The 27,275-nt window shown below is 41.6% G+C and overlaps 1 protein-coding gene across 6 annotated transcripts in view; it reads right to left on the bottom strand.

The window, feature by feature from the left end:
• CREBBP (CREB binding lysine acetyltransferase) overlaps positions 1 to 27,275 on the bottom strand; it is a 179,225-nt gene that overhangs the window by 94,155 nt on the left and 57,795 nt on the right. For all 6 annotated transcript variants that reach the window (XM_089782216.1, XM_089782217.1, XM_089782213.1 and 3 more), the window contains one exon: positions 24,153 to 24,865. In XM_089782216.1, the coding sequence (XP_089638342.1) occupies positions 24,153 to 24,599 (447 nt within the window). In that variant the 5' untranslated portion in view covers positions 24,600 to 24,865. The remainder of the gene's footprint in view (positions 1 to 24,152; positions 24,866 to 27,275) is intronic.

Genomic DNA, 27,275 nt, shown 5'->3' with positions numbered 1-27,275 from the left:
CTATTCTATAGTCTCTGTGGGTGGGGCCACCAGCCAAGGAGCCCCCTGCCACTCCATGCTGCTGACTCTGTATTGGAATTGAGCTGGGCTGTCTGCCTGCCTGGCTTCTAACACACTTTAAATGCAGAGCCATAGTAGGGGTAGGGTCCCAGACCCAGCGTGAGACAGGACTAAGTGCGGATGCTGGCCAGCCTGCTAAAAAATTTACTGGTGGGGTGGAGGTGGGGGTGGGGGGAGAAATGCATGTAGTCTATAGCATTAACCTATAAGCTTTTGCATTTTGGTTAACTGACTACACTATTACATCCCTACTCTCTACCCAATCTTTCCTCAACCCACTTCAATCTGACCTCCACTCACCTCTCTTCCTGAAACTGCCAGCGCTAAGATCACCAAGAAACTCCGACAAATCAGATTCTCTTTACTCAGTGCTCTGGACCATTCCCTTGGTCTTGATAATGCCCCTTTCATGCACTTTTACAACTCCATTCTATCCTTGTATCTTACGCCTCTTTCAGACTCCTTTCATAGCTCCATGGCCCCCATCAGTCTCTGAGTTCCATCCTAAACCCTCTCCTTACTCCATTCTGTGTGTGGCCTGTCTCATCTACTGGTAAAACAAATGCTCCATCATACCTTATCTTCTGACCTGCATCTACTGCTGCATCAGTGTCAGTCTGCTTTCATAACGGTTGTCCCATTGCTTGGTCAAACACAGTGAGCCATGTTCATGGGTGGTATAAATTACACTAATGTAAAAGTTACAAAGAGTAAGCATTTAAGTGCCCAGCAGGAATGCCGTGCATGTTGTTCCAATGTGCTGATAGGTTAGTGTGTCTCAAAGTAAAGTTCAGATTCTTTTTACAATGTGGGAAAAGTGTCACCATCTTACTCTGTTCCTTCTTATATTCAGGGCGAGCGCTGCTGAATTACTGACAAAAAACTAATTTTTCTAATGTCTAATTCTGCAGCACCAGCCACATTCCATTCTTTGTGCATCAGTTATTCACTGATCCTTGTGGCAGCCCGCCGGTGCGGTCGGCACTGATGGTGCCTCCGTAGCCATACCAGTCAGTGCCGCCAATCACGGTGTGGGCTCAGAGCGAGCTCTCTTATGCGGCACTGATGGCTTAGGCAGCACCATCCCTGAAGTTCCTGGCCTTGCCTTGGTACTAACCGGTGCGGCCGATGGCCGCGATGGGTTCGGGGCTAGACCAGTTTTTCAGGTAGCGGGCCCAGAGTGGGTAGAGGGATGATTTTTCTCCATACCCTTACTCAAGTGAGCCGATGTTGAAGCCGTAGGAGAGTCCTCCGAGGATGGGCGAAGGGACTTCTCATAGAGCAACGTCTTAAGTCTGTTGGCTCGGTCTCGTCGCACCTGTGCTGTTAATTTTGAACAGTGGGGGCACTTTTGAGTTTGATGTGCCTCCCCTAGGCACTAAATACATTTGGAGTGCCCGTCCGAGGCGGGCACGGCATCCTGACATGACTTGCATCTCTTGAAGCCCGGGGAACCGGGCATGAGGGGTCAGGAAAAGCGGCAGAGCGCAACAAGGAAAATTTGTTTAAATTTTTTTTAAACTGACAGGGGAGGAGAAGAGAGCTAAAAAACTTGGACTATGAGGAAACTATGGGGTAAAACTGGATATTTAACTATTTTTAAACAGGAATAAGGAGAACAGTTGGCTCCGTCTGCTGCCGAGGACGGTAGAGAAGGAACTGAGGCGCCGCGCCACACAGGCACCCAACAATTCCAACGGCACTAGAGGGCGCTATGGCCCCTGCGTGGTGCAGCAGAAACTGCTGGAAAAAGTCTCTGGTCGCTGGTGCGAGGACACACCAGCACCCAGAGTGGAGCACCCACGGGGACCCATCTCGAAGAAGCACCATTACTGCACCAAGGTGAGTAACTTTCTTTTATTGTCAGTTACACCTGTGAAAACCCAATGAAAATGCACAGGTATCATTACCTGCATAATTTGGTCACCAGAATCATTACTATCAGGATGGTGGATGGGAAGCTGAGGACCAAGATTGATTCTGATTCCAGGGAACACAAACGGCTCAGTTTTAAAAACACCTTTTACTTTCATATTTGCTTTGTACTACGTCAGGGGTGGCCAACCCGTTAAAGGCAAAGAGCCACAATACTTGGGGACATAGCGCAAAGAGACACTGGGAAAAAAGTCACCAAGCAAAAAACAACAAAAAGGGAGCTGCCCCTTTAAGCACAACTCCAGGTGCTCAGGCTCCCGTCAGCCAGCGCTATCTTGCTTTGCCACACCGGACGGTGAACACAGGAAAACGGGGACTGGGAGCCATTTTTATGGGTGCAGGAAAGGCTTTGCAAGCTGCACGTGAAGGGGAGGGGGGAAGCGGGTTGGCCAGTCCTGTACTAGGTCATCCACCATGGCATCAGTACATTAAGGAGACCAGGAATAGGCAAGGTATGAAAATTATGATGAATACAGAGCCAATTTTACACCCCAGATCACTAATGAAGACCCCTTTGGGGTTGATAAACAAGCTACGTCTAAACGGCAAGCCTCTTTCGAAAGACGCTTTTTCTAAAGCCACTTTCGAAAAAAAGCATCTTGACAACAACCAGTACTTTTGAAAAAGCAAAGCCGCTTTTTTGAAAGAGCACCCAGGCAGTCTGGAGGCTCTCTTTCAAAAGCACAGTTTGCATTACATAGCGCCTTTTTTCGAAAGAACACTTTTGAAAAAAGCCGTTCTTCCTTGTAAAACGAGGTTTTCCATTGTCCAAAAAACCTGCTACGTTCCTTTGATTTACTTTCGAAAGAAAGTGGCAGCAGTCTAGACACGGGAAGTTTTTTTGAAAAAAGGCCACTTTTTTGAAAAACCCTGTAGTCTAGACACACCCATAGACTGGTAGACGGTCAGCATATTAAATGCTAAGAGATGAGTTTGCTTTAATGTGTCAAAATACTTTGAGCCATTATTGAAAAAGGGGGGGGGGGAAGAAGCTGGTTTGAGAATAAAAGATGACTGGACTATGCTTTTTTGGACTTTATCACTTTTGCCTCCTCTTTCACTTAGCTGACATCCAAATTTTTACGTCCAGCTTCTCCATTTTGTATCGTGACTAAAATAAGACTCTCTCTCAATTGCTAACATTTTATTTCACGTGGTCTTTCAACTCACCTCTACTACTGTAATCACCTCCTCTTTGGCCACCCTACCTCCTCCTGATCCCCTTTCCCTTCTATTCAAAACTCTGAAGCAGCCAAAAACTCACACGTCATAACCATGAAACTCTCCCCTCCCGTAGACCATTCCCAGATTTCCTTTCTGAATTTAAAGCTTTGTCAAGTTCTACACACCAGCTTTCAGATCAGGGGAGGGAAATAAGCAGCCCACAAGCCAGAACACAGTTTGCCATGGTTCTCCCCTGGCAGGCACGCTGGCACTTTATTTACCTGCATGTCTGGAGATACGGCTGCTCGCAGCTCTGGTTGCCCACCCCTATTTTAGATGCTTCACAGAAAAGCATCCCTGTACTTTATTGCAGTCGACAACTTGATCAATCTGAGCTGTTTTAATTCCATGGTCACATTCCTCCTGTTACATTATATCGGATTACTGATAAAAACAGAATGGTATCGGACTGCAACACCTGCAGTCTTCTCTGACTTTAGAGCAGTAAATTACTAGAGCTATCAGAACCCTTCAAATTACTAGAGCTATCAGAACCCTTCAAATTACTAGAGCTATCAGAACCCTTCATCAGAGGACCTGGTATTTGGATCTGTGTTCCTCTTGCTCAGTGAAGACCAGCAAAGAAGAACCGGATTCACTACTGGAAGAGGCTACCAAAACCTTCCTCCAGGAAAGGCAGAATTTCAGTTACTGCTATGCATACTTTGCCATGCAGCTGACATGGACAATCTAACAGTATAGTCAGTAACAGATTTTCCACCTTAGCCTTCCATCAATTAAGCTGTTTGCAAGGCAGATGCCTGCAGATTCACTGTTTCATCAACCTAAGTGGAAGACAAGCACACTGGAGGCACTGACAGAGGTCTACCATAGTAGCATTTAACTACAGAAAGAGGAATTACCCAAACATAAGGAAGTTAGTTAAATGGAAATTAAAATGTACACTCCCAAAAGCGAAACGCCCGTATACTGCATGTAAGTCAGGGATATTAAAATAAGTGTAATTTGCTTCACTGTTACACACAGGGCAGCAGGCAGCTCCCTGGGAGCCAGTGCATGCTGGAAGTCAGCTTTTTAACCAGCTCCCCCACATACCAGCTCCCACCTACCGCTCCAATCCCACAAGGCGGTATCCAGCTCCTCAAGGAGCCAGGTGTAGCTATTTCAGTAACCATGGTTACCCTTTTAAACAGCTGCACCCTTACATCACTAATGGAAAGGTTTTAAATACCATAACAGAGGATCAAATTGAATGCATACCCCAAATTTAAAAAAAACATAGTACGAGTACCAAAGTCTCATCATGGCTAAACAAAAGTTAAGTGCTGAGAAGCAAAAAGGCAACCTTTAAAAATTGGAAGTAAAATCATATTGAGAAAAACAGAAAGGAGAAGAACTCTGACCAGTCAAATTACAGTCATAATTAAGCAGGCCACAAAAGAATTTGAAGACCAACTAGTCAGACTCAGACAAAAAAAAAAAAAAAAAAAAAAGTTAGTTTAAGTACAGCAAAAGCAGGAAGCCTGCTCACAATTAGAGGGGCAACTGGATGATCAAAAAAAATGCTAAAGGAGCATACTTGAAAGAAGCCTTTCACACAGTCTCCCACAAAAGACTCTTAGCCAAAGTAAGCAGTCATGGGATAAAAGGGAAGGCTCTCTCACAGATCAGTAACTTGCTAAAAGATAAGAAACAAAGGGGCAGGAATACATGGTTAGTTTTTCAGAATGAAGAGTAAATAGTGGTGTTCTCTAGGAGACCGTAGTGGGACCAATGCTCTTCGACATACTCATAAGTGATCTAGAAAATGGGGTAAACAGTGATGTGGCAAAAATTGCAGATAATACAAAATTATTCGTAACATTTAACCAGTTAACTGATTATACCGGATTTTATATCTGTAGCTTATGCACAGACAGCCATTGGCAAGAGAGGATAGAACTGATTTCCAATGGCTCTGTTCCTTCCTTATTAGGAAGGGACTCAGGAGAACATAGCTTGGCTTTGGGATGTTGACTGGCAGTTTACTGGTTTCTGGTGGAGTTGAAATGCTGGTTTTGAATTTTAAAGCCAAAATGGTTTGGAATGAGTCTACCTCCCTGTGCTGTAACCAACTAAGGTGCATGACCTGGCAGTGCTCCATCTTTATTTATTTCACTCACACAGACACAGACACAGACACAGACACAGACACAGACACAGACACAGACACAGACACAGACCTTTGCAAAGGACCCTCTAGTTTAGAACCTATTTTCACTTTGGTCTAAAACAGCTCAAATTTTGTATTATTTAATATTATTACAGAGGAAGGCAGAAGTCCAAACAAGGTTAGGACCCCCCACTGCGCTAGGGACTACATACACAAGATGAGACAATCCCTACTCTCAAACACATACCCTTTTTCTGCTCCCCCCCCCTTTTTTTAGATTGTAAGAAAAAAAGTGGTGGCTTTATCTCCATAGAAGCAAGGGAAAGATTAAGTTAATTTACGCAATGTCACACTGGAAGTCTGGCAGAGCCATGGACTAACCTCAAGCCTTCCAAGTCCCAGGGTAGAAGCTTTACTATAAATAAGGCCTCCCTTCTATGAGCTGTGGTAATGTAACTGAATTCTGTTTTAGCCAACACAAAAATTATCTAAACTCCAGCTGCAGCATCAAATTCTGCCTCTTTTACACCTATGCAACCCCATATAAGACGAGAGAGACGTAATAAGGAAAATGAGGACAATGTGTGCAGCAGCATTTTGTTACTGGTGATTCACAAATTAGAAAGAACCAGTTTAGTCGTCAGATCCTCCAATGTTTGCAAGTTTGGGCAGTTGAACACACACATTTATTAACTAGTAACTTTACTACTGACACAAATATGAGCCCTTACACTACCTTTTGGAAAAAGTAATCAGAGCCACATTTGAAAGTAGAATTAAACTCAGATGAGGGCAAACTGATTCAGAGGACATATTTCCCACTCTGAACAGCTCCATTCCTCTAAAAATTGGTATTACAGGGGAATGGAAGTCATGAAGCTTTCAAAAACGTCTTGCGGTTAAGAGTTAAGTTACTTCAATTCCAGAAAACATATCCAAAGTCTCAGTGACAACCGTAACTTATACCCATTCTTTTTACGGATACACAGATTTGATAAAGGGGAAGATTTTCACAATGCAAGTCATCAAACCAGCTGCAGCAGAAAAGCTTGAGCATTCCAAGCCAAGACCCTTTCACACACACAATTTAATATGATTACATTTTCTCTATTTGAGTTCTGAGGCATTCCTGACAGTAACCAGGTAGGCAAAGGAGAAACAGAAAAATTGTGATGAATCTGATTAGTTGAGAAACTACACTTAGCTAGGAAGTTATATAAACTTTCAGATTGTTATATAAACTTTTTATACAACTACCTAAGTCAAATTTTGCAGTTTATATTTCAGTTAACAATCGTATCTCATTTAAGGATGTGAGTTAAGGGGTTAAAATGGTTGGTTTAACCAGTTAACTACCAGCCCCACCTGCCAGCTGCTCCAACCCTGCCACAGCTGCAGGTGATCAGGGTCCTGCTGGCTGGGCTGCTCCCATGGTGGGGACCTCTGTTTAACTGGCTACCCAGTGGCTGTGTCTAGACTGGCCAGTTTTTCCAGAAAAATCAGATGCTTTTCCGGAAAAACTTGCCTGCTGTCTACAGTGGCCGCTTGAATTTCCGCAAAAGCACTGACTTCCTACTGTAAGAAATCAGTGCTTCTTCTGGAAATACTATTCTGCTCCCATTCAGGCAAAAGTCCCTTTTGTGCAAAGCTTTTGCGCAAAAGGGCCAGTGTAGACAGCTCAGATTTGTTTTCTGCAAAAAAGCCCCGATCGCGAAATGGCGATCGGGGCTTTTTTGCGGAAAAGCGCGTCTAGATTGGCATGGACACTTTTCTGCAAAAAGTGCTTTTGCGGAAAAGCGTCCATGCCAATCTAGACGCTCCGTTCTGAAAATGCTTTTAACAGAAAACTTTTCCGTTAAAAGCATTTCTGAAAATCATGCCAATCTAGACGCAGCCAATAAGTATGATGGTAAAGGCATTTGACGGCTGAGTAACCATTTAACCTTTAACATTCATGGAAACTGAATACCAAATATAGAATATGCAAGATTAAAATACTCATGCGCTGAACAGTATGCCTGCCAGGTGTGAACAGGAGACTTTCAAGCAGTGTTAAGATTTTATATTTGTGGGAAATACCACCTCTGAAAATAGAAATTTTGCAGCACCTTTAAGTATTTAGCTAAGGGTACGTCTAGACTACCGCGTTTTGTCAACGGAAGTTTTGTCGACAGATACTGTCGACAAAACTTCCGTCGACAATTTGCATCCAGACACATGGAGTTCTGTCGACAAAGCAAGCCGCTTTGTCGACAGAACTCTGTAGTCTGGACGCAACGTTACAGGCAATAACACCTTCTGTCGACAGAACTCTGTCGACAGAAGGTGTTTTGCCTCATAAAATGAGGTATACCAGCGTCCACAAAACCGCGGAGTTCTGTCGACGTTATGTCGACAGAACTCCGCGGTAGTATAGACGCTGGTATTGTTTTGTCGACAAAAGTTCACTTTTGTCGACAAAACTAGGTAGTCTAGACACACCCTAAGAATACTTTTTATTCTTATAAAGTGTTATAAACAAACATTTTATAAAGACCAAATTTTTGAATTTTTTTAATAATTCCAAGTTTTGGTTAAAATACTGTTAACTTTGTCTTCTCAAGAGATCAGAATAATTTATTTTATAACAAGAAGTCAGTGATGGAAACAAAAATATTGAGTCCATGAAGATTTATTTCTCCAACTAATTTTCTAGACACCTGTACTAAAATCAGGTCAGCAGCATTACGTCCAAACTTTGGTTAAATAATAGGATATATGGATAGTGAAGATTGTCCTATGGAATCTAATGAGACCGATAGGCTCCCTCACCAGACTGTGAAAGAACCAATTCTAAAACCAAATCTTTTTCAGGCCCCTGCTTACAAAATAACACAAAACAATGCTACTCCCCTGAGCAAAACAGGTTACGGGGGCCCAGAAGTCTTTCTTCTTGCAGCTCTTCTCCTGGGAAAAGGGGCCACATTGGATTTTTTTAAATAAAGTTTTACTTTTTAAAAATGGGATACATTTAAATACAAGTTTAAAAATAAGCCTATTTAAAATTAAATATGAAAAGATGACAACCTATGTTAAAATCTGCATTTATTATAATCTGTTAAGATGTAAAATGAAAAAATATTAAGCAGTAGGTTTGCTGCCCAAGTTTTAAAGAAATTCTGACCACTTGCTAAATAACTTTCTAAGCATCTAGGACCAGAGTTTGCTGAAATGCTAAAACAGATTTTGGTAACAGTAGCCTCTTCCGCACATTCAGAGAGAGTATTTTCATTTCCTTATATTCAATTAATTCAGTTCAATGACTAGTTGATTCAAATTTAAGAAACCCATTTGGAAGTTGAAAAAGCAGACAAAACTTTTTGTCTTCTTCTAGTGAGTAAAAATTAGGTGAGAGGTAGAGATGTGAATGTGTAGTTGGTGACAAGATTAACCAGTGAGTCTGGGCCAGAACCAGTATCATGCCCACGTCTGATCCAGGGCACAATTATTTGAACACAAAACTCAAAGTATCTCTTCCCCTGACCAAACCAGAGGCTCCCCTTGCAACTTTCCCTGACTGGAAAAGTGTCGCACCTCTTCCTTTAAACCCCTGCTGAATCATGTTGCTGGCAGCAGCCCTTAGCCCTTAGCCCTTTACCCCATCACACTATAATGCAGTAATTAAACCTGCAAAGGGCTCCTATACTTGCAATAGATGATAAAATAGGAATTTTAGCCAATGCTATTCTGTGCACAGGGCATACCATAACGAGGCCCCAATCTAGTCTAAATCTCTAGGAGCTACCACAACACATCAATAGTAATATTAAATCAGGATTTTTAAAAATTAAATATGAATCCCATTTAGTTGTATAAGACTCAGTATTTTGAATAGTATCAGAAGGGAGGGAAGCCATGTTAGTCTGAATCTGCAAGAACAATGAGAAGTCCTGTGGCACCTTATAGACTAACAGATTTATTGGAGTGTAAGCTTTTGCGGGCAAAGACCCTCTTCATCAGACATGCATATGACAAAGTGGGCCTTTGCCCACAAAATCTTTTGCTACAATAAATCTGTTTAGTCTATAAGGTGCCACAGGACTTCTCACTGTTCTTGCAGTATTTTGAATAGGAATTTTGAAATGCTTTCACAAGGAAACTTTACATTTCTTGATTCAAGAACTTTTAACCTTTGAGCGCATCACTTTCTCCAGCAGACCAGGGAGACGGGGAGCAAAGCCGCGGAACACGCCGGCAGCAGGACAGCCGCGGCGCGTCTGGGCTGTCTGCGTGCTCCCCGGCTTTGCTCCCCGTCTCCCTGGTCTGGGGAGACGGGGAGCAAAGCCGCAGAGAACACGGGCAGCGGACAGCCCAGACATGCCGCGGCTGTCCCGCTGCCGGCGTCCTCAGAGGCTTTGCTTCCCATCTCCCTGGTCTGCTGGTCTCCAGCAGACCAGGGAGACGGGCAGCAAACCCCGTTCGTAACTGCGGATCCGACATAAGTCGGATCCGCGTAACTCGGGGACTGCCTGTATCTATTATCTTTAGCAGAGGTTAAAAACACACTAGAGAAGCCATAACAGGTTCAGCAAGTATGCTATAGGGGGGAAATTATGTTTCCAAATATCAACAGCCCCCAAAATTATTTCAATCCAGAGCAGTAGAAATAATGGAGAAGTCTATACAAAGATTACACCAGACACCATCACACAAAACCAGTACCCTGCTGTCATAGCAGCTCCACCTAATAAGAGTCTTTAAAAATACTACGTTAAATGTTCAATTTTTATACAAATAGTATAAAATCAATAATGAAGATATAGCAATCGAAGCTGACAAAAGACCCACTCTGTGGCTTTTCAAAAGCTGCTACACGGATGGTCTCGTTTAAAATGAACACTGGACATGCAAAGAACTGTAAGACCAAATAAGTTACACATGCAGAGGATTACCCATAGCAGCTTACAGTTACATCACACAAAAATATTTTAACTGAGGACCCAGATGACCACAGAGAGGAAACTGTTATGACCTATTGTCTCATGGAGAAAGATAAACTATAAGCACTACACAGACAGAACTTTAGGGTTTTATACTGCTTTCCAACACCATAGCACCTGAGCAAGTGCCATGTAAAAATCAATAGCAACAGTGAAATCCGTTGTCTGTCTCCTCTCTTCCTCCCTCTCCCTCCTTTAAAGAGCACTGACACGCTACACACCATATTCTTCATCCTGATATTATTACATGGTTATAGCACAATTAGGATGCATCTTATACAAGAATAAATCATGAGAGAGGTCACTGAAGAGGTTATGATTTGCTCAATCTGATTATCCTATTAGTATACATGTAGAATTTTTGTATTTTGAATGATATACACTATGTATCTGTACTTCAAATGTTTTAAAAAAAGTACAAGTAGTCCTGTAGCACCTTAGAGACTAAGAAAAATATAGACAGTCATGAGCTTTTGTGGGCAACATGTGAGGAAGTGGGTGTTGCCCACAAAAGCTCATGACACTATATATATTTTTGTTAGTCTCTAAGGTTCTACAGGATTACACTTTTTTTTTTTTAAAGGTTACAGACTAACCCGGAGACCCCTCAGACGTTTATACTCCAAATGTAGTTACACCTGGGTAATGCCCACTAGACAACATGCTTTCAGTATAGATAATGGAAGTGGAAGGATCTACTCAGGCTAATGGGCCATTTGGAAAAAAAAACAGGCCTTAGGAGAAGCTTATTTACTATCTAGTGAGCTGAGACCACTACAGACAGCCTGTAAGTAATAGCTGCTATGACAATACAAGGACATATGACCAGGCCATCTTGGAATGTCAGTATTTTTCCACAAACTGGTCTGGTCTGAAGCTATACAAAGCAGGGAGTGACATCATCTGAGGTTCTTCGCAACCCCCCGCCACACAGTCACGCAGATTCCTACCAACATCTTTGGAACAAAAGACTGAACTGGGAAAGTGCTGGACACAGGCTAAAGGGATTTCTAGCTTGCATATGAAAATCTGAGAAACTCAAGCTGTAAAGCTAATGAAGTTTGTGCCTTAAGATTCTACAAGTCTGCCTGTATCAGTTAAAATCTGCTATTTCATATCCCAATAATCTAGTATATTAAACTTACTTTGCGGGTTTTGCTTATTTGCTAGGTAATCCGGTTTGATTGGTTTGCTATCCTTTATAATCACTTAAAATCTATGTTTTGTTGTTACTAAACTTGTTTATGTTTTATTCAGAACCAATGAGCTTGGACTGGAGTTCTTGGGGAAAGTCTCTGCTTGGCTATTACAGGTGTGCATTGTTCACCTGTCCCTTGGTGTGAAGAAGACGGTATTAAACCAACAGACTGGCCTGATTTGACATGGGCAGAATGGTACTGTTCTGGGATCCTAGGCTGGGAAATTGATGGTTAGACAGCCTGCCTATAACTGCAGCTGGGTGTATCCTTCCCTGGGTGAGTGCTGGTGCAAGTGCAGGCTAGAGGGCTTTGCAGCTTGTCACTGCAGGACAGTATGAGAGGAAGCCCAGGCTGATGAGTCAGAGGTACCCCAAGGTGAACCCGTCACAGCAAGCAATAGTGAAATCCCTTGTCTTGTCAAAGAGCATAAAAGCCTCACTTATGGAAGACAGAGCTTGTATTTGTTTGGCTGATTTGTTGGGGAGAGGAATGGGCAGGTGGAACAGGAGTTACTACTGCAAATGTCATTCTTGTTACAGAGGAAATACTTTTCCCAAGGAGGATTTCCAGTATTTTCAAAAGATGACCAGACTCCAGATTCACCTAATCACTTCTAAAAGTTTGTTCCATCGCCAGATGCTCTTAATCAAGAACATTTTTTCCTCAGCTCTCATGTATTTTATCCTTGTGATTTACGCTATCAAAAGGGAGCTACTGAAGCCATTTTGCAGTACAGTATGTGGTTATTATTCAGTAGTGACTTCAAACATCTAAGCAAAACATTCCAAAATGGAATCACCACAGTGATGGCTGCTGAGCATCTAACTTTACCTTAACTTCAGTGTACATATAATACTTATTCAAAAAGGTGGCATATGTGACTTTGCCATCGAGACAAGTCTGTATAAACAGGGAAGGTGCAAAGAATATTTAAATTGCTGTGTGTCCAACTATTACAATTCCAAAGTATTTCAGAACTTCATGCTCTTCAGAACATGAAATATACTGTACGTGCAGAGCCATAAGAGTGTTTTTTGTAAGCTAGAGTGTAGAATTTTTGCATCTTTTTTACGTCAACTATTTCTAAAGGGGGACTGCAATTTGTCTGAAAGGAGGGAAGAAAAGAAAATTCATTCAAAATAATTCATGAAAACATGACAACATGTGTTTCTCACAATAGTCAAAACTGTTTGTCTACACCCATGGTCACCAACCCGTCGATCGTGATCAACTGGTCTATCACAAGGCGTTCTGGGCCCCACTACCTATCTCCAGTGACAATGGAGGTAGTGGCGGCTTCCTGCTGGGCGGTCGGAAGTCCTGAGCTGCGTGTCACTTCCGGGAGTTCTGGAAATGTGCTGGCTGCTTCCTTGCCCCAGGTCTGTGGCGTGCCAGGAGCTTACCGGGAGAGTCCCCGGAGGCGCACACTGGGACTTCCCTTCTCTGTGGGAGGGGGGCAGTTGGCCCCGGAGAGGGCGTGTGCGCAAGCTTCCCTGCTCCATGGGGGGCGCGCGCCAGCCCCGCAGAAGGCATGCGACAGGGCGTCCCTCCACCGCTGGGGGGTGTGAGGGAGGGAGGGAGTCCTGGGAGGAGGCAGGTACAGGGGACTCTGTCCCCACTGGCATCCTGTCCATTCCTGCTGCAGAACCTTGTCCCCACTGGCACCCTGTCCCCTGCTTCCTGCTGCAGAACCCTGTCCCCTGCCCTCCCGGCACTCTGTTCCCTCTCCCCTGCCCCAGCACCCACTAGCACCCTTTCCCAGTATCATGTCCACTGCTCCCACCAGCACAGTTGGGGCCACATTACTGAAGCTGGGGGGAGGGGGCCTGGAGGTGGGTTTTTTTGCATCTCACTTGTGGCCCCAACTGACTTTTCTGTGGGTCAGTGACCCCTGATTCAAAACAGATTCCCCGCCCTTCTCAAATAAAGACAATGGAGAAACTTTTTGTGTTTGACATAGTATTTTATTTAAAAATGAAGCTTGGCCAACAAACCCCCATTTGGGGCCAAGCCCCATCTGGCCACAGCATCATAACATTCCTGCATGCCCTTTTCCCGCAGACCCTAGATTTGAGCCTATCATACAATGGAACCCCTTGCCCAGAGCACCTCACATACCCCCAACCCAAATTCCTGCACCCTCACATCCACAAGCCTGTGGCTTGCTTAGTACCCCAACCCTCCATCTGACCCCAACACTGCTCGGCCTGGAGCCCTCTTCCCGAGCCAGCGTCCCCTTCTCTACCTCTTCCTGCATCCAGATTTCCTCCCAGGGCTTGCACCTCTCACCCCTTCCTACACCCAAATCCCTCATTCCCACCCCAGAGCCTACACATCCTGTCTCAACCCAGCGAAGGTACAGCTAGATTGCAGGAGTTTTTCAGGATTCCGGAGATATCCCAGAAATACTCTTCTGCATCCGGGGATACGTTTGTTCTTCTGCTTTTTTTAGTGGAAGAGCAAATATGCTCTTTTGGTAATCCCTGCATTCCTCTTTCCACAAGGAATAAGGAGGCTTCCAAAAGAAGGGGTTTTTCTAATATTTGGTCCAGTCTAAACAGGCCAAATGTTAGAAATACCTCTTCCTACAGAAGAATTGAAAAAAATGCAGCAATGTAAGGGTTGGGAATAACAGGTGATGGAGAGGAGGAGAATAGAGAGGGCAGGGTGGGGCTTCAAGGAAGGGGTGGGGTCTTGGGGGAAGGATGGGGCGGTAGATCTTGGCTTGTTCTGTCATTTAAAAAGTGATCTTGGGTGTAAAAAGGTTGAAGACCACTGGTCTACACCATCTGACAAGGAACTGAGATTTGCTAACCAAGTCAACAGATAAGAATGATTATTTCCTCAATGCTGAATCCCTGAGAGAGGGGAAGGAAAGAGAAGATTTCATGACAGTTTCAGCATTTAATTCGTACCTTATTAATGCCATACAGTGAAAATCCAACAATTACATTACTGTAGATGAGAGACTGTTAGAATTCTTTTTAAGAGCAAAGTTCTCTTTTTAAATCTATTTTTTTTCCTTGTTTAAAAAATAATTTGACAAACTTTAAAAGGAAAAGTTTAGCCTGTTGGTTGTTCCTTACAGTATTTTTTTCTATGCCCATTTTTCATTTCACTAGTATGTATTCTAGGGACTGGTCATTTTTTAAATATAAAAATCAAATTAAAATTTCAAAAACAGTCACACTGGAAATTCAGAAAAGGAAACAGACCGTTAAAATACATAAACGTAACATTTTTAAAATTTAGATACATTTTTGTTGAATCTAATCCTCCCTCCACCCCCCACACAACCCCACTTAGTCAGCTCTGCTTAGAACACTACATATGGTGGTTCTGAAACTTTATTCTATGGTCAAATATCTTTGCTTTCCAAGGAATGGAGTCACTAGCATTCAACCTATGTACCATAATGTTGGCTGCCTTGACATCTCTTCAACTCTGTTTCTAATTACAGAATTTTGTATAGGTTCACAATTGCCAACTACCAGAAACAAAACAATCTAAGCAAGCAGAAATCTTTCAAGATGCTAAAAAGTCTTAGCAGAAAAGTGCTACTATATAAGAGAACTTAAGCAATTATACTTTACTAGAAAACTTACTATGACAAAACTACTTGTTTCTGACATTCATCTACTTCGGCACTTCCTAATTTCTATTCATTAACATTTAAATTGGTATGTGTTCCTTCTCCTCAACATGTGATTCATACCACTTCAAAAAAAATTTGAGGCAGAACAGCAGCAGAAAAATATTCAGGAATATTGACTGGTAAGCCAGAAAACAGAACTACACTTCCACAACAAGTGTGGACTATTTAGGATTAAAGAACTTCAAAAGTTTAACATTTAAAAGGTTAAAAAAAGTAATCAGAGCTACTTACAATATTAATGTCAGTATTTTAAATTTTAAAAAGATAATATACAAGTTAAACTTCTAAACATGCTCTTCTGTAAGTACAAATATGCCAGCTAGCACCATATTTATATTCATATTTCCTGTAATACTGCAATAAAATTTACAAGTAAACAAAAACAATCCAATCTGATTTGCAATTAGTGACAAAGTTCTCACTTGGGAATGATTCACATTAAACTAACACAGTTTCCAGTAAACTACCATTTAAAGCATATTTCTACTCTGAAACAAACTCAATAAAGGTCATTTCTGGTTTACTATCTGAAATCCAAATTAAGTGTGCTCACTTTACAAGTAAAAATATCGATTGTGAAAGCTGGCAGTTAGCAAATCTATCTAGACTTAATCAGCATGGTTTATTCTCTGTCATGCATCACTTCTAATAAATACTATGCAAACTAAACTTAGACACACCTCTGCAAACTATCACATTCAGATTACATTCTTGCTGTCTTCAGCAGGTACGCACAAGCATAACTGGAATTCAATGAACAATTTGTTGCACAGCTCACTGTCTCTCAGCAGTGCTGGCTCCTAAAAGAGTAGCAGGCAAAAAACAAAAAACAAAAAAAACAAAAACACCACACCACACCAAAGCCAAAATAAAAAACAAAAACAAAACAAAAAAATCATTTGCCTCTACAAATCTTACCTGACCTTTCAGAGTAGAACTTCACTTTAAAGTGTTTTAGCTCTATTACAAAATCACCCAATCAATTCTGATGTCTTATGTTGAAAGTCTGTGTAAATATAACACAAAAATACTTCCCCGCTGTGATAAAATGTCCCAATTTGACTTTCACCCCAATGAATAAAAATTAAAGACTGTCGTGTCTTCAGTTACTTTCCGCAGAGGGCTGCAGAGTTGTGGCCAGACTAGAACTCTATTAATTAGACTGTTCCATGAAGCTGAGAAAAGGTATCTAGCCATGATAGGAACATACAGAAGATCTAGGAAACAAGAATTACTGTAAGCTGCTTCTAGTAAGCAGAAATCAGCAAGTGTCATTAGGTTCAAATCTCTCACTCAGAAAGATACCATTTAATTTTGAAATCTGCTTAAACAGGGAACATAGTATATTTCTGCATCAATGAGTTCTATACAGTACACTAAAGACACCAAAGGCAAACACCATAATTACATTTTCAATGAAAATGTTAGAAAATAAGAGGAAATCAGAGGCTTCTTGAACTTCAGAACAATCATTCTTACATTGCTCCAGTTTGTTTAAGATTCACGTAAGTCAAAACATCACCAGCTGAACAATTACATGCAGTTATGTTACATATTTTCATACACAAATACTGATAGTGTATCATCATCTACATCTTCTTCACCAAAAAGTCTACAAAGGAAGCAAATGAATTCTATTTCTGCCTCTCTGTACACCAGTTTAAAAGAGTGGACTGTTTCTCCCTCTTTGCTTGACACTAAACACATAATTTTGGTACATTCTAAGGTTGCTCTCCCGCTCACAGCATCCTTCAGTCCATGCTTCGAAATTCTTTTCCTACTACAATATGCACTTAAGAAAAACAATATTAAAATCCAATTAAACTGAATTTCTGCATCAGTGTGAACTGATATACATCAATGATCAACATAAACATGATTTAAGTCAGAAAGCAGGAAATCTGGATTTCAAACATTGATTTTAGTCTCCTTTAGCATAAAAACTAAGTTATATTTCTAAAGGTTCACTTTCATCAGCTGCTATAACCAATGAAACACATTGATCTGCAACTAAAAACCAATGTTTTTCACCATGTTTGGTACCTTTTGGCTAACCAAGAGGCTGCAGCATATCTGTACACATTTAAGAAATGTTATCGCTCAGCCACTCGTTTATTCAGATTCTGAATTCAAAAAAAATTATATTAAAAATATATTAAATATGGCAAGATTCTTTTAAAAATTCTGATACGGTGTCAAGCTCATATGGACAAAAAAGTTTGGAATTAATTATGCACAGAACCTAAATAAAGCTACCTTAAATATCTTGGATATTAGGGATGTTAAAATCATTTAATATGCTAACAGTGTAACCACTAAAATCTTTGCGGTTACACATGCTATGGGCTCTGCTTTACATTGTAGAGCCTGCAGCAAAGCCTCCTCCCAGGAGTGGAGCCAGCAGTTCTTGCTTGCCTGGCTCCTGGGGAGGAGGCTTCGCTGCCCTGCTACAGCAAAGCTGCCTCCCCAGGAACTGGCTGAGTTTAACCAAAACCATTAGCTGATAAGCAAAGCTTGTTTTCATAATTTAAAAAACCTTATATAGCCAATCAGGATGTTAATTGTAACCGTTTAATTGGCTATAAGGTTTTTTAAAATTATGAAAACAAGCTTTGCATTTCAAACTGACTTATTAAGCAAAGCAAGCATTAACTGTAAATAGTGGCAAAATGAGGGACTGGTTGGGTCATTACAGGCCAGATTTTCATAGGCATTTTGGTGCCTAAATATCTTTGAAAAATCTGGCTCTGTGTCCTTTGTGTTCTTAGAATAGGTTGCTATCCTGTAGCCCCGATTTTTAATCACAGATTTGAAGAGTAAAGAAGATTTTTCAACTAATCACTGTCTCAACTTTGAACGAAACTAGTCCAAATGCAGAAAGTATTCATTGCACCTGTAAGCTAAACTGAAACTACAGTAAAAGCTTATATGCACAACAGAAACTGAAAGTATTTACATTTGGAAAAAAACGTGCACAAACACCACTTCCCCCCACCATAAAGACCAAAATAATATATACTTAAGGCAGTATATGACATTGTGGCATTTATGAAGTCTGAGATGACTTCAAGCTAAAGAGATCTTTTCTCGTTTCTTTTCCATATAGTTAAAATTCAGCTTTTTTTAACTCATTAAAATATTAAGCGGGCTCACTGATGCAACAAAATTTATATACATGATTTTAATAAAAAGTATACCAAGTTTAAGTCTTAATACAGGCTCTAGATTTGAAATTTAATTTTCAACAGGTTTTTTTTCCCCAACAACTGTATTTCATTTAAATTACATCATTTTAAAATTTAAATATAACACTGATTTTTATCCACCTGGATACATCATGACTAAGAGTGCCTCATTTTAAAGGAGGATATTGATATAATAGGCATCATGGAAACTTGGTGGGCACTCAACTACTAAATGCCCCTGATAGTGGAGGTGGGTCCCGTCCCTCTGTACAATGGTCAGGAAATGTGAAAAATTTTAAAAAACAAAATGGCCAAGAACAATTACTGCTTCTGCTAACCACTTATCAACACCAAGAACGAAGGGGCTATTGCTCACTCCATTTGTGGCCCAAGACGGTCAAGAAAGAACTGAGGGCAGTTCGCCCACATAATCTAAATAGCCTTGAGGCAGAACGCATGTATAGTCTGAATGGACACATACCTAAATTTTCTCATTAGAAGTGCAGATACACCTACAGCAGAGCACCCCTATGGATACTACTCAAAGAGCACCACTAGTTACCCTAAGTCATATCATGACAACTAGGACAAGATCGTTCCTTGCATTACATTTTACAGGTTGGACCTCTCTCATCCAGCACCCTCAGGACCTGACCTGTCCTGTACAAGGGGATTTGCCGGACCAGAGGAGGTCCCAGCAGCAGAGAGGGTCAGCAACTCAGCCAGGAGCCCCATGTTGGGGAAGGGAGGGCACAGAGAATCAGCAGGGAGTACCAGACCCTGTAGCTAGACAGTAGCAAGGGGCCGGCAGCAGCAGACACAAAGCTGCAGAGTTCAGAGACCAGCAGTGGCAGCCACGGAGCTCCAGCCCCAGCTGTGGATTTTGGGGGCAGTGGCCACTGCAGCCCCAGCTGGGGATCTTGGCGGCAGCAGCTGAATTGCCAGCCATTCCTGCCTCACAGCTCATCCTCCCTATAAGCTGGGCTCTCTGGTCCAGGAACATCCGTGGTCCTGCCAGACCATAGATGTTGCCGGACCAGAGTGTCCCAGTTAAGGGAGGCAGGTACAACTTGTAGTGCCTTGTTTGGTCTTGTTTTAATGCGGTCCAAGTGAGAACATGTTCCAGCCACAGCCCTGTCTCCCCCCACCTAGCAGTTCTCAGTATGAACAAATTTTTCATGATGTTCAACACAATAGCTCTAGTTCCGTGGTCGCCAACCGGTAGATCGTGATCTACCGGTAGATCTCAGGGGCTCCAAGAGTAGCTCTTGAGCCCTCTCTGAACTGTGCGCCTGCACAGTGCATTTACATTAGATTTCCTCATGTAATGTAGGCGGGGCTTCAAGGAAGGGGCAGGGCAGTAGATCTTTGCCTGTTCTGAGACTTAAAAAGTGATCTTGGGTGTAAAAAGGTTGGAGACCACTGCTCTAGTTATATCTAAAAACGTCCTTTTGGTGCAGACACATTTCCAGTATGTTGACGGATAGGTGTTAAACTGTTAGCCATGCACTGCACAACTTACTTATACTTGCCCCACGTAAGTAAACCCCTTTGCATCTGTCTAGGCATTTTTGTTACTCTTCTCCAATATCCTTTTAACTTGTCTGTATCTTCCTTGGACTGAATAGCCAAGGAGCAAGAAGAGCCTGAAAAAAAAAGTTACTTTCTCAAGTGGAAGTCTGTTGTCAGATCACTCACCATATGCCATTCTAGTCCCTACTCAAAAGCAAGCTTTAGCCTCCAAGACCTTAGGAGAATCCAGGACACATTAATCTGGATGGATATGACATGTGTGATCCCAAGTGTACAATGATGTAGCTCAATCCAACTCCCACTTCCCTTTAAAACAAGATTCATCTTCAAAACAGCGTATAGAGACACTTTCTATCTTTCTTAAATGTCTGTTTCCCCATCACTGAGGGAAAAGCCACAGGAAAAACACAAAATTAAAATAGTCCCAACAATTTGGGATGAACTACAGTGACTGACACTAGAAAGGTAAAAGGTTAAAGTGACAGTTACCACTTCCATTTAATTGGTGAACGAGTTAAACAAAGTTTAACCAGTTAACCAATTAAAAAGGATTTTACATCACTACCTGACACCAATGAGAAGAAAAGTGGAAGGAGAGGTGGCCAGAGTAATCCTGGAAGGCCCTCAAAACTAAATGGTAATGACGGCAGGTACTCTTTACGAAGGTAAAGCTAAGATACAAGAAAACAGCTATTTACGGTAATTGCTCTTCGAGATGTGTTGTGCATGTATACATTCTATTGTAGGTTTATTCACCCCCAAAACTTTTGCCAGCAGTCGCATTAGGAGACACACACACCCATGCCCTCCTACAGTGAGCTGAGACATTCAAGGGCATGGTTGCTGCCTTTCTTTCTCTTTCTTTTCAGAGCCATCTAATACCTGAACTAGGGGGATGCGTGGGACCATTTATAATGTACGTATGCCCAGCAATCAAGAACAGTAGCAGCTACGGAACAGGGAAGAAACTATTTTCAATCTTTCACATGATTGTGCACATACGCATTCCAGCAAGGGTGACTCATCAGCTGTTACCTTACAGGTGGCAAAACTTTGGATTACACAAAGCAAAACTATAGCATTGATTTGCCAAAACTGGCACTGCCCTGGAAAGCTTGAGTGATGACCGGGTTTGGAGAAGGGCTGTACCAATGGCCATACTGCTGCTGCCTTGCAAATGTCCACAACAGTATGTTACTCAAGAAGTCTGATAAAGTGGAATGAGCCCTTGTGAATGGGTCATTATTATAAAAAGGAGGAACAACATTTGCAAGATTGCAACAACTTGAAAAAAGTCAGAAATGCCACCACATACACGCTGGGCTGTACACAGTTCCCCATTATTCTTTCAACCTAGAGCAGTACCATGTACTGCTAGTACATATCCCCTACTGTGAATCAAAAATACTTTCTGTGACCAGGATGGATGGCCACATAAAAGTATATGTCCTTAAGACTGAAGGCAGCATATCAATCATCACTAGAGAAAGGATAACAGATGCAAGTTTAACCACTTTGAACTTGATTTTCTTGATATGTTCAGCTTTCTTATACCTGGGGGGGGCCAAACAATCTCCCTTTTGGAGAATCAGGAAGTAGTAGCTGGAAAAAACCCTTTCCCTCTGTCTTGAATCAATTCTGCTATTGCTCTCTGATTATAAAGAGATATTAACACAGCCTTGTGAAATGAGTTCCAGAAGAGGGTTGGGAAATGGGATTTGGGAAGGGGACAGAGGTGACCAGAGTAAGATTTCCATCCTGCATGATGTGAAAATCCCAAGTGTCCAAAGGGCTTTCCATCCTTGTCACTGTAGCAGTTAATCTCTACACAAATCACATCTCAATGCTTAGGTCCAGAGACTGACAATGATGCTACGAATTAGCCACGGGCATTTTTAGTAAAAGTCATACACAAACAAACATTCATGGCGTGTGACCTGTCCATGACCTATATTAAAAATTACTTGCAATTAAATCAGGTGGGAGGTGCTGCAGGGGGTGAACGAGTGCTGGCAGGTAGGACTGGCCTGGGACCAGCTGCTGGGCACCACCACAGCAGCAGCTGTTGTGGCTGTCCCCAGGGCTGCTCCAGTAGTGGGTGCTGTGGTGGTCTCAGGGGCCACATGAAAAGCTGGCCCCAGAGTCAGCTGATGGAGCAGCTCCGTCAGCCACACTGGCCCCTGCGAAAGTCACAGAGGCTGCAGAAAGTCACAGAATCTGTGACAGAAATGGAGCCCTAACAATAAGCATGCTCAGCTTTACATCATAGTGCCAACCTGTTTAGGCTTCCAAGCTTACCTTCCTTAAAAGAAAATCCCTTAGAAAAGGACTTGTATTGTCTTTTTAAAAACCGAACAAAGCCATGCCGTGAGGAAGCCTTACAATGACAACGTCTGGGTCAATTTGAAAATTAAGAGCCACGTGTCCCTTTTCGTTTTTTTTTTTTTTAAACGGGATTATTTTTCATAATTATTTCTGTCACTAATTAATTGCCTTTTTGGAGGAAATGCTTCAGTCTGCTTTGGAATTAGCCACTTTTTCCATCCGCACCTCAATCACCTTCCTCTGAGGATCCGGAGTGTGGCGTATCCTTGTCTTTGATCTCCACCTTCCTACTCTGTCTCTGCACAGGATGGAATTAGCATATATAGGAGTCGAACAAATCATCCCTCAATGGGGAAGGGAAGAATGTGTGCCCCAACTTCTGTCAGTAACAAACCAGCACATTTGGCACACTGCAGCCAAGAGTGACACTAAAATGGTCCCCAACCCTCAGGCAGGATCCAGGAAAATTCCTTACTGAAAAGCTCTGCACTTCCAGGTGTTGAATGAGTGAAGTGGCTGGTAGACTAGATTTCGAACAGACATAAGTCTTCCCCTGTCAGGTTTAGCCTACTGGCCTATATAAAATGAACTCTGTCTTCAGAACAGTACCGAAGGGGTATGTATCCATATCACCAAACTTCTCAATGCAATCTTATTTGCAATTTCATCAAAAGTATAAAGAACTGAATGGGAAAGGAAATTGAACCCATGTCTTTTTTAGTGTTCAGTGGCTAAATAAGATTTCAGTCTCCAGTACTAGCACGACTTTTACATTTTCACAATATCCCCAGCTATACCTACAGCAAAAATGGAGTCTTGAGATGTTAGGATGAAAGGAGGCTCTCACAATGGCAGTTTTGATTAACCTGTGAAACATGACTTTTCCTCCCACCACCAGCAGGAGATTTGTGATTGATCAGATCAATGAATTCAATAAATACAAAACCTCTAACTCTGTTCTTCAGATGAAGAGGGGGTGAGAAGAGGAAGCCCTGAATGGATGACTTGCCACTCGTCTCTGACAGTCACATAGCCCTCACAAAAACTGTCACTACAATTCTGCTAACTGGGTATCTTTAAGTAAAGAAGCCAAAGACTCCAATGGGAGCTCTTGGCATGGCAGTTTGGAGAAGCCTGCATTGCCTCAGCCTGTTCTGTAATGCTTCTGTAAATAGCTATCTTCAAGCCTGTCAGTCAACCACTTTTTATCAGCACTTTTTCTGTTTGCTAGAATAAGGCATATAGAAATGGTCAGCAAGCCGCTTTCTTTTTTGGACCACTAAATTCTTCTCTTCCAATAACTTTCTAGAAACATTTTGTCCTAGATTTAGCCTTCCTCAAAAAGATTCTAAACAAACATTCATTTATGATTCTACAATGAAAAGCACTGCTTTTACGGTCTCATTTTTAGGACAAGTGCCAGCACAAGTGATAATTGCAAACTTTACGAAGCATAGTTTCCCCTCTTATTTTTCTTACTACACAATAAGCTATCAGCGAATCAGAATCTTTTTTAAACAGTGAAACATTTTTATGTTTAAAAAGACTTGATATATAGAATTTATAGTCTTAGACTAATTTTAGATGGAAACTTCAAAAGCCAACTTTTTAAAAAAGTACCTATGTTACTTTAAGCATGAAACCTTTAAAAGTTTACATTATAAATAAATGAATTATACAGGACCAAAGTTTCCTCTTCTGCTTAGAAATAGGATCTGTCTGGGCTCTTTAGAACAGTTAAATTACACTCATCCCTATAAAAAGTCTAGCATCTTACACAAACTAGAGATATCTAACAAAAACTGAAAAAACAAATACTTTCAAGGCATCTGAATTCCTATCAGTCACTAAAATCAGTTTCTCAGATGCCCGGGGGGGGGGGGGGGGGGGGGAACGGACCCATGCGTCTAGACAAAGAAAATATATAAAGTTATATGTACATACTTTTGTCATTGCTCCTGTCTGTGCTGCATTCAGGCCTGTGTGACCAGCCATCTGTGGTGATACTTGGGTTAAAGTCTCTGCCAGCACACTGCCAGCGTTCCCTTGCATGGAAGGAGCCGAATATTGCATTCCTGCTCCCCTTCCTCTTCCAGCTGCCCCAAGAGATCCATTCATTACCTGTCCTTGTCCTTGCTGAGGCTGATTCATTAAATTGTGTCCAGAGTTACTGTTGAGAAGGCCCTGGTGGGTCTGACTGAAATTAGCATTCATACATATCCCAGGTCCAGTCTGTGATGTTGCAGGGCTGCTTGTCACCATCCCCACTTGTTTTTGTGCTTGAGAGTTCAGTGCTTGCGATGCAGGGGTGGTAGGTCCGGAGGTGCTGGCTGCCTGCTTTGCCAGGCCTGAAGCAGAAGAGTCTCCCTGGTTCAAAGGGCTCTTACCCATAGCACCCAGATTACTGATATTTGCACTGTTCGGCTGCCCTTGGACTTGACTACCAACTCCTTGCTGGACAGGGCTATTGGAGTTCACATTTCCAATTCCAGGATTTAAAGTAGAGCTACTGCCTCCCCTCAGAAGTTCAGAAAGTTGTTTGTGTTTGGAAGCTGCATCTGGAACAAGATTCCCACTGCTGTTTAAGAGGCTTAACTCTCCATTGGGGATCAGCTCATCAGGAAGATCATTTTCCAGGTCAAACAGAGATCCAAAATCTATAAGTTAAACAGAAATTGATGTAAGACACCAAATTCACTGAACAGGCCAAGTGACTTACAGTCTATTTGTCCATAATACTGTATTTTAACTAGATAAGACACATTATTTGTTAACACAAATCCAAGAGTATATGCATTGTTTTACTAGAATATTATACATTAATGTCCACCAGTATCTCCATAGGGAAAGAGGGACTGCAGATGCACCAGAAAATATTGGAAGTGCATCTGTCCTGAAATGTATGCTAAGTGACAAACTCTGTAAGGCAGATTCAGTGAAAGTACTCCCCACTAAACGTACACATTTGTTTTAAGTTTTGGGGTGTTTTTTAAATATCAGTTATGACTTCATTACAGCATCAAGTGAAAAAAATAGGTTTAACAAGGTTAGCTTCCTCAAACAATTACAAATTCAGGAAATTGCTCATCCTCTAAAAGTCTTCTCCTTATTCAAGTCTCCTTAGTAAGGAAAACACTTCCTAATACACCTGTTTGCACCCCAGCCCCCAAATCAACATCGTGACTGCGTCTAGATTGCCAAGTTTTTCCGCAAAAGCAATTGCTTTTGCGGAAAAACTTGCCAGCTGTCTACACTGGCCACTTGAATTTGCGCAAGAACACTGATGATCTAATGTAAGATTGTCAGTGTTCTTGCGCAAATACTATGATGCTCCCACTCGGGAAAAAGCCCTCTTGCGCAAATGCTTTTGCGTAAAAGGGCCAGTGTAGACAGGTAAAAACTGTTTTGCACAAAAAGGCCCTGATGGCAAAAATGGCGATCGGGGCTTTCTTGCGCAAAAGCATCCGTGCCAACCTAGACGCTCTTTTCCACAAATGCTTTTAACAGAAAAACTTTTCCGTTAAAAGCATTTGCGGAAAATCATGCCAGTCTAGACGCAGCCATAGTGTCACTTCTACAATGAGGCCAGTACAGTATAGCAGAATAGAAAAGCTGTTCCATATCAAAAGTTCTAAGCACAGCACTGTCCTACAAGAGGGTTCTCTGATTAAGAGCTCAAATTCATGAACACTATATCCTAACAAAGCTAAATTAGGGCCTTTTCAAAATGTCCACAAGAACATTTTTCTGTATCAAATAACTGTGTGTGAAGGATAAATCATGCCAAAACATTATACAGAAGAACTACATTATTTTCTTCACAAGAGTATTTTCAGAGTTAACATGGTAATACCTTCAAAAATACCCTCTAAATCAGGTTTCTATTTAAATGACCATAAGAACATTCCTCCTGATAGTGCCCATGTTACAGAAAGTAATGATAAATGGGGATGACACCTCTCTCTAAAGTCAAACTAAACCTTTTCCACCTTGCTTTAAGAGTCATTTCACAATTGGAAAAGGGCTTTCGTTGTTCAGCCATTTCATTTTTAATACTAAACTACAGGGTTTTTTTAAATTACTAAACCAACATAATTAATGTACTGATTAGAGCATTCTGACTTAATGAACCATTTACTTCATATCTGTCCAACATTACTAAGAGCCAAAAGGTACATACAATTATAGGGAAATACCTTTTGAAATGACAAAAGTATATCGACTTATTATTGAAATGCCTATACACCGTTAAAATAACTTTTGATGTGTATACACTTTATAATACTAGCTCCATAAAAACACATCTAAGCCAATAAGCATATTTACACACAAAAGAGTTCATTATGCAATAATTAAAGATTGTTATACAACTGACATAAGCCAAAAAGTGGAAAAAGACAAAAAATGATTAATATGCACCCTCTATTCCCTCACTCTCTTTACCACTACTACACACTACAACCTTAACTCAGCTCTCCTTACCTAGATTGTCACCTGCCAGTCTGCACACTCTTCTACAAAAAAATGGCCTCTTCCCCATACTATTAGTTGTGAATGTTAACAGTCAGGTTTTAATTAAATGAAACATTTTAGCACAGGTCATATGTATCTATGAGGTCAGCAGTTTGTCCTCAAGAGAGAGGTACATACTTCATATTTTAGAACAGTGGTTTTTAAAAACTGGCTTTTCACAAAGACCGGCTCCCGCCTGCCGCCCCTGTCCACGGGGGGCCTGAGCTACCCATATGCACAGAGGCTGTTCCATGGGATGCTAGAAGGGGACAATAATTATAGCGCTTACCTTCAATGCTACTTCAATTCCCAAGCAGCTAAGCTAAATTGCTGATTGTTTTCACTGCTGCTATTCAGAACCTCATTCACAATAGCAAAATTGATAAGACTCTAGTCAACTTGATTTTGCTGACACTCTGAACAGCTATCAATGTAATAATGGTCATGCAGGGTTAGACCAATGGTCTATACACCCCAGCGTCCTATCCTCCACCAGCACTTTGGAAGAAATGAACAGACCAGAGCTATTAGCAAATGATGCATCTCCTGTCACTC

Source organism: Pelodiscus sinensis, chromosome 15 (genome assembly GCF_052426305.1).
Source record: "Pelodiscus sinensis isolate ZL-2025 chromosome 15, ASM5242630v1, whole genome shotgun sequence".
NCBI classification, from domain to species: Eukaryota; Metazoa; Chordata; order Testudines; family Trionychidae; genus Pelodiscus; species Pelodiscus sinensis.
The sequence above is the reverse complement of the archived record's forward strand: the minus strand, read 5'-3'. Positions and strand labels throughout refer to the sequence as shown.